Genomic DNA, 13,698 nt, shown 5'->3' with positions numbered 1-13,698 from the left:
TTGCAAATTATGATAATAGTCTAATTGTAATAAAAAACATTTTAGTACATTAAGTTTATTAGAATTAAAGCATTTTCATGCAACACTTAGCTTTTAATGTAAGAAGTGTATCGAAAATGCAATATTAAAATGTGCTGCATTATTACTAAATAAAGCACTTTTTGTGAACTCTTAGTTAAAATGACTCTGCCAAATACTGAATTATCCTTTTAGGCTGCTCATTCCCGCTCTCATAATCTCGTCTACAAGTAGAAGGTTGCTGGCAATCACAGAGCAGGAGTTAATGATTTGCTTCTTAACAACATAGTTGTCAATAATACCAAGGTCCACAGGCTTGATGGCCTCGCCTGTGCTCAAGTCCAGACCGATAGGCTCCGGGCTGAGCCTAGCCTCTTCCTGGAGCTTCACTATGGTGTCCTGAGCGTCATACCCAGAGTTCACAGAGAGAGTTTTCGGAATGACTAGTAACGCTTCAGCGTACGCCTGAATACCTAGACGAGACTTGCCCTTCACAGTGTCTTTGTATTTTTGGAGCTCCATGTTAGCTTTGATTTCGAAGGCTCCCGCGCCGGGAATCACGGCTTTGTCTTCGATCGCGTTGTTAATAGCTCGCAGACCGTCTCGTACTGCGTCTTTGATCTGAGTCAGCGTGTGCTTATTCGGGCCCTTGATCAGGATGGTGACGGATTGAGGGTTCTTGCATTTTTCGACGAAGGTGTATTTGTCTTCTCCGAGGATGTGTTCGTAGACCAGGCCGGCGTAGCCGAGGTTGTCCTCTTGGAGGTCGTCGATACTGTTCATGGCGGCGCCGCCGCAGGCCAGCGCCAGGCGCTCCATGTTGCGGCGCTTGGCGCGGCGCAGCGCCACGATGCCCTCCTTGGCGAGCGCGTCCAACGACAGCGGATCGATGCCCTTCTGATTGATCACCACGAACGATTTGTCTGTTCCATCACAGAGCTTCTTTTTCAGTGCGATAATCTGAAATAATATTGTTTTTGAGTCAGTTATTTACACAAACATACACATATTTAATTTTTTTTAAAACAATTTTGGTCTATCTATACTGTACAGTTTGTATTATGTTTAATGGATAGAGCAATCACTTTGTTTGATGGGTGTACCCAACATCTCAAACGCCTTTAGTTCGCCTAAATGTGAAAGTGTTGAAAATAACACATTAAATAAGAGAGAATATCATTTCGTAGAGAAAAATGAGATGCGTAAATGAAAATTAATGTATGAAATAAATAAAACATGGCAAGTGTGTATTAAAATTTTTGCTTGCTATCTTTTTACCTTCTTAACTCGCTGGTCAATGAACTCCCGCTCGGCCGCGATCAGCTTCTCCCTGTCCTCTGCAGACTTGTAGAAGAAACCGGAGTTGACTTCTGTCTTTTCATACTCCAGAGACACATTGCAGGTCAGGATGTAAGCGTTCTCCACTCGCTTGGGCATGTCCGGGTGGCGCGCGCCGTGGTCCATTACAATACCTGACGAATTGATAGAATATACAAAAAACTTCTCTTTACACTCCCCTACTGGAGTGTAGGAAAGTACCAATTATACAGTTAAAATACCAAATGTTACCTTTAATAAGGCTGGTCTCGGTGGCAGTCTTATGCTGCATTTCCATCAATTCCACCATGTGAAGGTCCACTGGCTTGTCCGGTGTGCGGATGGCGAGCACGGCGTCTACACAAGCATCTGTCAGCACATCAGCAAGACTCGAGTGTACCTGGCAAGTAAAATATTTTTATACATATAAATGAAAAGCTACTTTTAAACCACCATTAATCTATGTTGAATAGATCAATATGACAAATGATTTGCCTTATATGTATAATGATGTTATGATAGATTGCCTTGATATTATGTCAACTTAAAAGAAATCATAAATTAAACATGCAATTTGTATATAACTAATACTAGTAAGTATACCTTTTATAAAATAAATATTCTGTAAATCACCTTAGTCTTGAGCGACGTTCGCGCAACATCCAGTAAGCTCTCTCGCTTGACCTCGATGGGGATTTTTATGGACTCCAGGATCTCTAGTGCCTTTGCTCGAGCTACGTCAAACCCCTCTGTTATGATCCTTGGGTGTAAACCTGTGAAAAATGTTTTCTTTCTTTATCTTAAGGCTTATAAGGGGGAAGTCTCACAGATGTGACTGTGACAAGCTACGAGCCCCTAAGGGAAAATAAGAAGACTTATGAGTTTAACACCTCTTTCATTATGTGCTTTATCTACTACAGTAAAGCATTGGACTGCGTCAACAAACTATGCCTATGGAAAGTCCTCCCGAACTTGGGTGCTTATGTATCTAGTGGCCCTTCTTCAGGGAGTCAGATAAGGTTGGTTGGTTGGTCTGATCAAATCCTTTTGACGTTAAGACACCTCTGTCTGTGAAGCTATTAATGCTGAAGAAGAATCAAGGTGTTGAAACATAGTCTGTAAAAAATTGTTAATTATGAGGACAATTCACGCAAAGAGGCATATAAACCTCTTAATCACTATCTATTAAAATAATGTTTTAAAGGTTTAAGAATACATAGTGACAGACAGATAGCAGGAAGTGACTTTGTTTTATAACTGTGTAGATAATAATGTAATGTGTTTTGCGCTAATAACCTTCACTGATGTATATATCTGCTTGCTTCAGGAGTTCTCCAATCAACAGGACGGTAGAGGTGGTTCCATCGCCAGTAGCGTCATCCTGGGCCGTGGAGGCGCGGGCGATCAAAGAAGCAGTTGGATGTTGGATCTGCATTTCATGCAGCAATACATTGCCGTCTTTGGTGATCTTGATGTCGCCCGCTCCCGACACCAGCCTACATTAAATATATATATAGCAATTTCGTTTCAAATATCTGAGTGAATGACACAAAACATCTGAATTTTCAATACGTAATTCTGATCTATCTATAATGTCATGGACAAAAATAAAGCTTTCGCTGTTATTATAATTTGCAAAATTTGACAATTTAATAATAAAATCACATTTTAATTATTTTTTACTTACATTTTCATTGTTCCTTTGGGACCGAGGTTAGTTTTCATGACATCTTGAATACCTTTTGCAGCAGATATATTTACCGCTAAAGCTTGAGCAGCCCTAGCAAATTCGGCTTTAGGGTTGAGTAAACTAATTGCGGCCATTTTAATATGAAAATAAACTTGTTAGAAATATAAACTAAAGCACGAGGATGTTCGATCAAAATGAAATTTCGTCGTCGCCTCGTCGGTCAGACAGACCTCTATTGTAATTTGATTGTAACTAACCAACCATAAACAAGATAAATAGGGTAGTCATCCAATACTAGTGTTGCCCAATCAACTAAAATTACCTACCTACTTATCTTATGGCCAATACTGGCTTGGCAAATACTTGCTTAAATAACTATGATTTTCAAATAATAAATAATTAAATTAATAGTCGAATCACATTAGTAGAAAACTTTCCGATTTTGTGAATGCCGCTGATCGACCAATACATAGGTACTATATGATTTAATGTCTAGAAACCTACCGAAATCATAATAAAAAATTATAAATATTTGTTTATGACTATGATATGTGATGGCTGTATGGGCTTAGATCCCTTTGCCTTTCCAGATAAACTAAACCAAAAAATGTCTATGATCATTGAAATGACATCCTTGATTTCGTTCAGTAACAGAACTCATGAACACACCTCAGTTTATTTTTTACATAATTTGTTGCCCCACGAACTATTTTCTATTGACATATTTTACATACCTTTTATATTTCATCAAAATCAGATCAACTTTTCAAAAGTTATCGCGTTATAAACGTACATATATACATAAGTACATACAAAAAATGTATTCTTGCCTCAAGTTGATTTATAGACAAAATAAAAAATTCAATATAAAAGTCAAAACATAATTAAATTTTTTTGTCTCTATCGCACTTTATAATATTTGAAATTGACAGAAAGAGACAAAAGCGTATTTTATTCATATTCTATGTTTATTTCCTATTATTTATTCGCCAACCAAGTATTACTATGATCATAAAATCTTAAAGTAGTAATTACAATATTACCTTTTACAGGTATTGCAAATAACACGTTAATAAGCAACGTACAAAAAGTCGTTAACAAGTATAAACTCGGACAAACGCCGCCGCGCGCCGACACGACTGCATGAACATTGCATAGCTTGTACTGTACGTACGTGGAATTTTAAGTACCTACCATTGGTGTCCTTTTACCGCAATGAAAAATCCATGAAATTAGTAGGTACTCTATTAAATCCATGGAAAAATCAGCTATGTATACTGAACAGCTCACAGGAACGGCCATAGTTTGGCAAATGTTCGCGTATCGTGTGGGGCCGGCTTATGATAATTCCTAAACGTTTGGGACGTTGTCATCGAAACCTATACCTAGGTACCTACCTACAACTATACCTATTCTTATCCACATATGGCGAACAAAAATAAATTTCTATTTTGGCTCGCCAACATGAGAAGAACTTACCAGATCCTACCAGAAGTTTCTTCAAGTGTAATATAAAAGCGCTGCCAGTCCATCAGCTAATCTAAAGTGAAGTGATTTATTGAAATAAACAACAAAAACATGGGAGTACACAACGACGAGGCAGAAACTTACAAGAACAAGGGCAATGAAGCTTTCAAGGAGAATAAGTACGATGAGGCTATCGCATTATACACGAAGGCAGTTAATCTTGCTGAGAAAGATAGTCGGAATTTGGCTACATACTTGAAAAACCGTGCCGCGGCGTACCTCAAGACCAACGAATACGATAAGGTTATAAAAGATTGTGATGAAGCTCTAAAAGTGATTCCCGAAGATCCCAAGGCATTATTTCGTCGTGCTCAAGCATTGGAAAGTCTGCAGCGATATGAGGAAGCTTACAGAGATGCTAAAACCATTTTCACAGTGGAACCTACGAACAAGGCTGTGCAACCTGTGCTGTCGCGATTGCACGCGATTGTCCAAGAGCGCGCCAGGCAGAGTGCGCAGACCAGCAGTAAGGTAGAGCAGATGTTCAAGCTGGCCTTCGATCTTGGCGAAGATAAAGAAAAACGAGAAAAGGCCATGGCTAACTTGTTAGTATTGGCAAAGGAGAATAGCGGCGCCGATGTTATGATTAAAAATGGGGTCGTACATAAAATACAACAGTTATTGAAAGTAGAGAAAAATTTGGACATTTATTGCAATGCAGTAAGGGTCATCAGCCAGTTGTGCAAGAGAAACATTGAGAGAACTAGAAGTATTATAAAAATAGTGGGCATCCCATGGTTCCTCGAAGTTATTGACAGTGATCATGAAGAAAGAGTGAATGCAGCACAATACTGTCTCCAAATTATACTAAACACTTTTTCAGGGATGGACACAAAAAAAGATAGTAAACCAGACCCTAAACTATGTGAAGAAAACAAAAGTGAAATTGATGTCCTCCTCACTTGTTTAACTTATTCTATCACTAATGCAGTAATATCTGGACAAGCCAGGGATGCTATCATGGAGTTAATTATGAGAAACTGCCATTATAATGCTATTAATTGGGCTGAAAGGTTTGTGGAAATAAAAGGCTTACAAAGACTTCTTGAAGTGTGCAGTGAATTGGAAGAATACAAGTATGAATCCGCTATGAATATTACTGTGTCATCAAGAACAATAGCTGCGGCATGCCTTGCCAGAATTTATGAAAACATGTATTATGATCAAGCTAGAGAGCGCTTCAATGATCAGGTGGATGATTTTGTAAAGGGAAAATTGATAACTCCGGATCTGGAATCTAAGGTGCGAGTAACAGTGGCTATTACTTCTTTACTGCGTGGGCCCCTGGATGTTGGAAACTATGTTATATCTAAAGAGGGCATTTTGGAGATGATCCTAGTGATGGCTCAAACAGAGGATCCCCTGCAACAGAAGGTGTCTTGTGAATGCATAATAGCTGCTGCATCTAAAAAGGATAAAGCCAGGTCAATCATCAACAAAGGTGTAGATATTCTAAAAAAGTTATATCAGTGCAAGAATGATGCAGTAAGAGTCAGAGCTCTGGTTGGACTTTGTAAGATTGGTAGTTTTGGTGGAGATGATGCATCTATACGGCCATTTGCTGATGGATCTACTAAAAAGTTAGCAGAAGCTTGTAGGAAATTCTTGGTGAATCCAGCGAAAGACAATGACACCAGAAAATGGGCAGCAGAAGGACTTTCTTATTTAACTCTTGATGCAGATGTCAAGGAGGCATTAGTTGATGACAGAGCAGCCATTCAGTCCCTTATTGAACTTGCTAGAACAGGAGACCAGTCATGTCTTTATGGTGTTGTAACAACACTGGTCAATCTGTGCAATGCTTATGAAAAGCAAGAAGTCTTGCCTGAAATGTTGGAGTTAGCAAAATTTGCTAAACACCACATTCCAGAACAGCATGAATTGGATGACCCTGACTTTATCAACAAAAGGTTAACTATACTAGCCAAAGCCGGCGTGACATCAGGTTTAGTGGCATTGTCTAAAACTGAAAGTCACAACTCCAGAGAACTCATTGCCAGAGTTTACAATGCTATTTGCGGATTGCAAGATTTAAGAGGAATTGTGGTGCAACAAGGAGGAGCGAAAGTGCTGATTCCCATGGCATTGGAGGGTACTGATAAGGGCAAGAAACAAGCTGCTCAAGCTCTGGCTAGAATTGGCATTACAATCAATCCAGAAGTTGCTTTCCCTGGACAGAGAAATTTGGAAGTTGTCAGGCCATTAATAGCACTGTTACATCCTGACTGCAGTGCATTGGAAAACTTTGAAGCTTTGATGGCTCTCTGTAATTTGGCAGGAATGAATGAGACAACAAGGCAGAGGATATTAAAGGAGGGTGGACTGTCTAAAATTGAACATTACTTGTATGAAGACCATACAATGCTAATAAGAGCAGCAACACAATGTATATGCAATTTGGTACAGTCTGATGATGTCATAAAAACTTATGAGTCTAATAATGACAAAACTAAATACTTATATCTTTTGTGTCAAGAGGAAGATGTTGATACTGTGAAAGCTGCTGCTGGAGCTTTATGTATCTTGACATCTGTCAGCAAAGCTTGTTGTAGAAAACTATTGGATGTCCAGCCTTGGTTGGAAACTCTTAGGTGTTTACTTGCCAACCCAGACAAAGAAATCCAGTACAGGGGATCTTACATGCTGTACAATATAATAAGTGGTGACAAAGACATTGCTTTTAAGATATTTGAAACTGATGTTATGGAGATATTAATGGCTCTAACGAAACTTGAGGAGGCTGAGCAAGCTAGAACCAAAGAGTTGGCCCAAAAGTGCTTGGATGCTGCAGAAAAAATGGGTGTCATAAGGAAGCCTGATGAAACTGCCATGATTGATCCTTTTGCTGAAGTCCCTAATGAAGAAGAAGACTAACTTTTTAATTTGTTAAGTATTTGTGTTAAAAATTTCATATGTCATGTACTTAATTTAAAATGTATGTTTATTAATGTTATGATTGTATGCCTAATGTTATGAATAGATTTTTTATTAAAATAAATTTTATTATATACTTATTTAAGCATGTGTTTTAATTACTCCTATAATGAAATTCGTCGTCTAAAATACATACAACAAACTATCACAAGCGGCGAGCCATATACATGGTTCCAATGTTTCAAGTAAATGTATCAAAATAAAATAATATGTATAAAATACATGTTTTTATAGTTACATGAAACCAATGAAATAATTTTCGTAAATTTTTTTTTTTTCATTTCAAAATATTTATTTTCCAAGGAATTTGAAAAAATATATTTATTTTAATATCTGGAAAAGTAATTCAAATTTCCCGCTTTTTTATTCCAATCATTCCATATTGGAATACCGCGTCCTTCCCCCTCCGGTTCCCTCTCATTCCTACCATTTTTAAGTAAGGGTCTTTTATAGTGAATGTTTTGCTAACAATCTAAATTAATTATTTTTTATCTTTATTATAAATGATAAATTATTTTTTTTTGAATATTTAAAATATTTGTAATGTAATTTTATCAGGTGTGGTCATAAAAAATATATTTCAACTTTTCTACTAAGAATGTATGACAATTTGTTGCCATTGAATAATATTTTTGGAACGCGACACGCTAAGAACCTTTTGAATGACAGCTTGATTTGGTTTGGTTTCCGCTACTGTGCTATTGTACTATTTTTCGGTTTATAATACGAAAATCTTGAGAAAATGTCTATATCTACAGCTACAGGTACGCTATATAACTTGATACATGTTATTTCAAATTTGTTTCATCTATAATTCCAATGTTTTGCACTGTACCAGGTCTTGTAAGGTTTTCGGAGAAATGCCATGGAATCCCATATGGCGGTCCATACACCACATGATAAAATGACGCTATTTCACAAATTCTATCTTAAAACTGGCTCATCAATTCATATATATGCGGTTTGGTGCTTTAAATTACAGACAAACCGATCGTTATGCCGCATTTAGGTTACTTGGATTATTACATTTTTTCTGGAGTTCCAGGCATCATAGGACTTCTAGAAGACGCGGCACATTTACTAATCTGTTCGGCTTTCATATGATAATAATGTAGTGTATGTAATGAATAATATTAAAGTTTTATTGAGTTTTAAATCACTGGGAACAGTGTTACTGAAATATATTTTACGATTTTTTGATTTTGAAATAGCCCATATTATATATATTCCTTTTGTAGATGAACGCACAGAAGGCGACGACGACACATCACAAGGAAGCCAACCAAAAGATGACAGCAGTGATTCTGAGAATGATAATGAAAATGGCAATGAACCACAAAGCCAAAACGGTGGCACGCCTAGCCCCGAGGTGCACGAGATCACCAGTGATGAAGAGGAGGAGGGGGGCGACGGGGTCTCCAATGATGATGACTCCTCAAGCTCAAGTTCAGACAGCAATGAGAGTTCTGAAGAATCACAACATAGCAATAAGCAAATGGATCAGGGCAAAAAAGGTGAAGAACGAATGGAAAATGGGGAGGAAGAATCAGATATTGAAGAGGTTTCTGTGGAGGATCCACTGAACCAATCACAGAAAAGTAAACCCATTGTTGTCAGTGATACCAGGAGTTTAGCAGAATTGGCAAATAAACAATCAAATGCAAACGGTGATCAGAAAGAACCTACTGTGGTTATTATAGATACTAATTCTATATTATCTGGCAAGAGTCAGTCCTCTTTATCAAGTAAACCTGCTCCAAGTGCTTTAGATGCTCTCAATTTGTGTCAGAGCATTGCTGCCCGGGGCACGACAATAACCCCAGTGAGTTGTAAATCCAGTGTTGCAAGCCAAGGAACTCAGAGTAACAGTGCACCAGCTCCACAACCTAACATACTGCCATCACTCACAGATGATATGTTTGTGGTGGAAGCGCCTTCATTTATTGTACCTTATGTTTATGAGAAACCATCTGTCAAGCCTTTTAGAGAGTTTGTTGATAAATTGGGTAAAGAACTTGAAGAAATAAAACTTAAGGAAGACCAAGAAAGGCAGGAAAAAGAAAAAGCTGAAAAAGAAAGGAAGGAGAAAGAACGGCAAGAGAGGATCGCAAGGGGGGAGGAAGTAGAAGAACCAGAACCAGATCCAAAAGATGACGAAGTTGCTAAAGAAAAGAAAACAGAAAAAAGGAAAAGAAAACAAAGGACGGAGGAGGATGATGACTCATGGGATGGCGAGTCAAACTCTGAGTCGGATGATGAGGCAATGAGTGATGATGACACAGTTGTTATTAAAGACAAGGATGACTCCATTGAAGAAATCAGAGACCCTATGGGATTATTTCCTAAAAATATCTCCGGAAAATCTGATAGCTATTTTGACTGTTCTTTGGGACAATTTTTTATCAATATTGGTTTGAATTTGGTACAAGAGTTTGTACAAAGTGATCTTTTAAAACAACAAAATCGTAAATTATATAAAGAAAAGAAATCTGGACGCAGCACAAAGGCCACAGAAGGGGCTATTGTGTCACTCACTCAAAACTTGGAGTTTAGTAAGAGAACAAATGCTCCTTATGCTCTCAAGATGAAGAGATGTGAGATTTGTAGTTTTAAGACAGAGTCTATGTTAGTGATGGCTCACCATTTAGAAGCACCTCACATGCGTAACAATATTTATAAATGTAACACTTGTGCATTTGAAATTAGGAGTCCTCATGATATTCTGTTTCACATGGAGGCAGAACATAACATCCGAGGCCGGCTGGAGAGAGCACCTGCCTACCAACAGTGTGCTAATTGTCATTTTGAAGACAACAGCAAAACAAAACTGGCGCGACATCTTATCTCTTGTGCTAAGAAATTCAAGCCTGAATTCAATCTGGGTCCTCCACTGGAATGGGAGCCACCTGCGAAGATACCAAAGCTAGCGCGCGCTCGTAACAACATGGTGGGTCCATATCAGTCCAACTTTAGCCGATCTCAAGTAGGTATAAACAACATTGGCAGGCCTCCTCTAAATATGGGCAACATGATCCCCGGCATGCCGGTGCTGGGCCGGCCACGCGGCCGCCCGCCCATGTCCACGCCGCGCCCATCTGCCGTCTCTGGCGTGCCCATCATACGAAGTGGGCTCATGATTATGCACAATAATCCTCCACCTGGTACCACCATTTCTAATTATCCTATGATTCAAAACAGTCAAGGCAATAATGCAAATGCAACGCCTAAGATATCTATTACTCCCCTCCCCCGCGCACCGCAACCCTCGTCATCACAATTGCCACAGAACTCGAAAGCGGCATTCGTCATTTGTGAAATATGCGACGGGTACATCAAAGATTTGGAGCAGTTGAGAAATCACATGCAATGGATACACAAAGTGAAAATCCATCCTAAAATGATTTACAACAGACCTCCTCTGAACTGTCAGAAGTGCCAGTTTAGGTTTTTCACTGACCAGGGTTTGGAGCGCCACTTGCTGGGCTCGCACGGCCTGGTGACGAGTTCCATGCAAGAAGCGGCCAACAAAGGCAAGGACGCCGGCCGCTGCCCCGTGTGCGGGCGCGTGTACCAGTGGAAGCTGCTTAACCACGTATCGCGCGATCACAATATGACACTGAAGCCCGCACACTTGTCGTATAAGTGCACCGTGTGCACGGCCACCTTCGGTATGTACAAACAATTTGAAAATCACGTATACTCAGCGCACAGCGTGGTTGCGAAGCGCGTCATGGACAAAACTAAAACGAGTACACCTTCCAAAGCAATGGATAGCGATTCACTCTTGAAGCCTTTGAAGATCAGCGACGAAATCACGATCATCCCGCAACCCGCCAAGTCCACCGTCACCATCACCGCGAAGGGCAAATAGCAGTGATGAAGAGGGCGCGAACACGGCGGCCCGGCCGATTCGGACCAGCTAGAATGCATCTCCGACACCTCAACCAGTATTCTGTACATAGAATAAATCATAACAATATTTAAATATTCATGTTGAAGCCGAGATATACCTAGTAACAATGTAGCTAATTGAGTAAATGTGAATGTTATTTTTAATAAAAACAAATTACAGTATAGCTAAGTTGTAAATTCAATGTATAAATTGCATAAATATCCAAGCAAAATGTGAGTTCGCATCGTAGATCCTTTCCCACTGTATATCGCAACTTGCGAATTGTTTGTTTGAATGTGTCACAAAGACTATAGATCTGTATCCTCAATGTATCACTTGGTGTGGTGTCTTTAAACTCGTGTGAGAGTCGCGCAAGTTGCACTTTGTTCTCATGTAGTCTTATTTATTGCGGAATTACTCTTCGTACCTATTTATAGTCTGATCTTTTCTAATTATGTATCACGCCTATGTTAATTTAAATGATCAACAGCTGTGTTTCGAATTATTGTAAAAATAATTATAATTTAGGTAGATACTTTCCATTATGAATGTATAATAAATTAATTATGATTAGATTGTCTTAAATAAATTAAGGAATTAAGTTATAACTTAGATTATATTCTTGACTAAGTGGATTATTTGAACTGGATATTGCCCTCCCAACCATAGCAGAGCCGCCGGCGCCAGTCCGCGCCGCGCAGGATTCAAAGGTCTTATTTATTTCTGATCTCAGGTCAACAGACTAGAATGTTGATTTGGTAAAGGTTTACTAAATTGTTAATGTACTTATAGAACTGAAAATGATGTATTTTTTTTATTTAATAAAAAAGACCATTGTAACTAACTCAAGCTTTTTTTTATTGACGACCACCATAATTAAAAGTTGAAAAACTGTTGAAAAAGTATTTTTGTTTACCAAGGAGGATTGAGGTCAGGCAGGTTAAAAGTATATTTTTAATACTTTGAGACGGCATAGGCCTGAATGTATCTGGGAACATGCGAAGATGAGAGAAGAGAAAAGGTACCTAATACTTTTATTATTGGTTCTAAAAGTTTGGGAAGAATTATAACTCCCAAACTACAAGTATAGGACATTGTACCTTTAAATAGTAGAAAAACATTGCAATAGTTCAAAAACATAAGTGGTCCAGTGAAAATTATATTAATCACATGAGCGAGCGTAAGGTGGTTGGTACAGTAGGTACGAATTAAATAAGTAGAAGGGTATGTTTTTCAAATACATATAAAATACAAAGTTTTGTTTATGAAAAAATAATAGTAGATTTATTAATCGCCGCCTTTGATGCAGCACTTTGCTATGAAAAAATCGATAAGAGTAGAAAGCTTCCCGAAGTTTTTTATGGTACCGACGGTCGGCGTTGCTTTTTTTTTCATTTCAAAACTTGGTCAGGTGTTCGGTCCCCTAGCCCCGCACTACTACTTTGACTAGAAGGGGCCCCGCTGGGTGGTGCCTCATACAAAGATGCACACATACATAGTGTAGGAAGGTACATCATAGCTACTCCCCCCGTCTCTAACCTCCGCGAGATTGCCTGCCCCGCTGCCCCTGCCCAGCCCAGCCTTAGCGAAGTCTAAATATAGCTATTTCGAAATTGGCAGAAGTTGATATGAAGGTCGAAAGTGAGTATAAAAATAGCAAAATATGAATATAAATCCTATATGAGAATCATACGTAGGTATCTCGATATTCTCGATGTATTATTTAAGTCTCTAAATTACGATTAATTTTCATTCCACCTTGGTATTAGTTAGTAGGTAGTTCATATTCATATTATATGAGGTTAGGTAAGCATAGGTATTTATGTACATGTACACTGTACCTACGTACCTACATTATATACTTTATTAGTTGCGAATTTGTACTCGACTGCATCATATCTCATAATGTACCTAAATAGGTAATTTAGTAATATAATCCGTCGTTCACGACCAATGTGTTACTTCGTAACAATATATCCAGCTACCTAGATTCACAGGTAGGTAATAACTGGATGTTACCAGGGTACGATTTAGAGTTTGGTTTCAACTCTTGTGTTATAATTATCAATCATAAATCAGATTATTTTGAAAGGGTTGTAATTCGATCATAGAAGTCAGTGCTTAAATCTATCATCATTATTAATCATAATATGTACTCCATACTGGGTCATCCATACCGACAGTCTATCGGACTGTGGCATACAGCTTTTACAGTTAGGTATCTTCACGGGGTATCTTCATTGTATAATATCTGTATAAAACCCTACTCATTTCTATTGAGCAAATTATTATTATTGAGTTGTATCATAAATAGTAGGCG

At 38.4% G+C, this 13,698-nt stretch overlaps 3 protein-coding genes across 3 annotated transcripts; 2 read left to right on the top strand and 1 right to left on the bottom strand.

Annotated features, from left to right (window-relative positions):
- Positions 1 to 39: 39 nt before the first annotated feature.
- CCT6 (Chaperonin containing TCP1 subunit 6) lies at positions 40 to 3,277 on the bottom strand. Its single transcript, XM_053761120.2, has 6 exons — positions 3,023 to 3,277; positions 2,632 to 2,831; positions 1,969 to 2,108; positions 1,588 to 1,735; positions 1,297 to 1,490; positions 40 to 978 (listed from the first exon to the last, which is right to left on the bottom strand). The coding sequence occupies exons 1-6, from the start codon at positions 3,157 to 3,159 to the stop codon at positions 202 to 204; spliced, it is 1,596 nt and encodes a 531-aa protein (XP_053617095.1). The 5' UTR covers positions 3,160 to 3,277; the 3' UTR covers positions 40 to 201.
- Positions 3,278 to 4,404: 1,127 nt separating this feature from the next.
- unc-45 (uncoordinated 45) lies at positions 4,405 to 7,571 on the top strand. The gene has a single exon (XM_053761552.1). The coding sequence runs from the start codon at positions 4,604 to 4,606 to the stop codon at positions 7,424 to 7,426; it is 2,823 nt and encodes a 940-aa protein (XP_053617527.1). The 5' UTR covers positions 4,405 to 4,603; the 3' UTR covers positions 7,427 to 7,571.
- A 548-nt stretch (positions 7,572 to 8,119) lies between these two features.
- On the top strand, positions 8,120 to 12,222 carry LOC128679371 (MOG interacting and ectopic P-granules protein 1-like). The gene is made up of 2 exons (XM_053761553.1): positions 8,120 to 8,250; positions 8,725 to 12,222. The coding sequence occupies exons 1-2, from the start codon at positions 8,229 to 8,231 to the stop codon at positions 11,355 to 11,357; spliced, it is 2,655 nt and encodes an 884-aa protein (XP_053617528.1). The 5' UTR covers positions 8,120 to 8,228; the 3' UTR covers positions 11,358 to 12,222.
- Positions 12,223 to 13,698: the final 1,476 nt, after the last annotated feature.

This window comes from Plodia interpunctella, chromosome 21 (genome assembly GCF_027563975.2).
Source record: "Plodia interpunctella isolate USDA-ARS_2022_Savannah chromosome 21, ilPloInte3.2, whole genome shotgun sequence".
NCBI lineage: Eukaryota > Metazoa > Arthropoda > Insecta > Lepidoptera > Pyralidae > Plodia > Plodia interpunctella.
The sequence above is the reverse complement of the archived record's forward strand: the minus strand, read 5'-3'. Positions and strand labels throughout refer to the sequence as shown.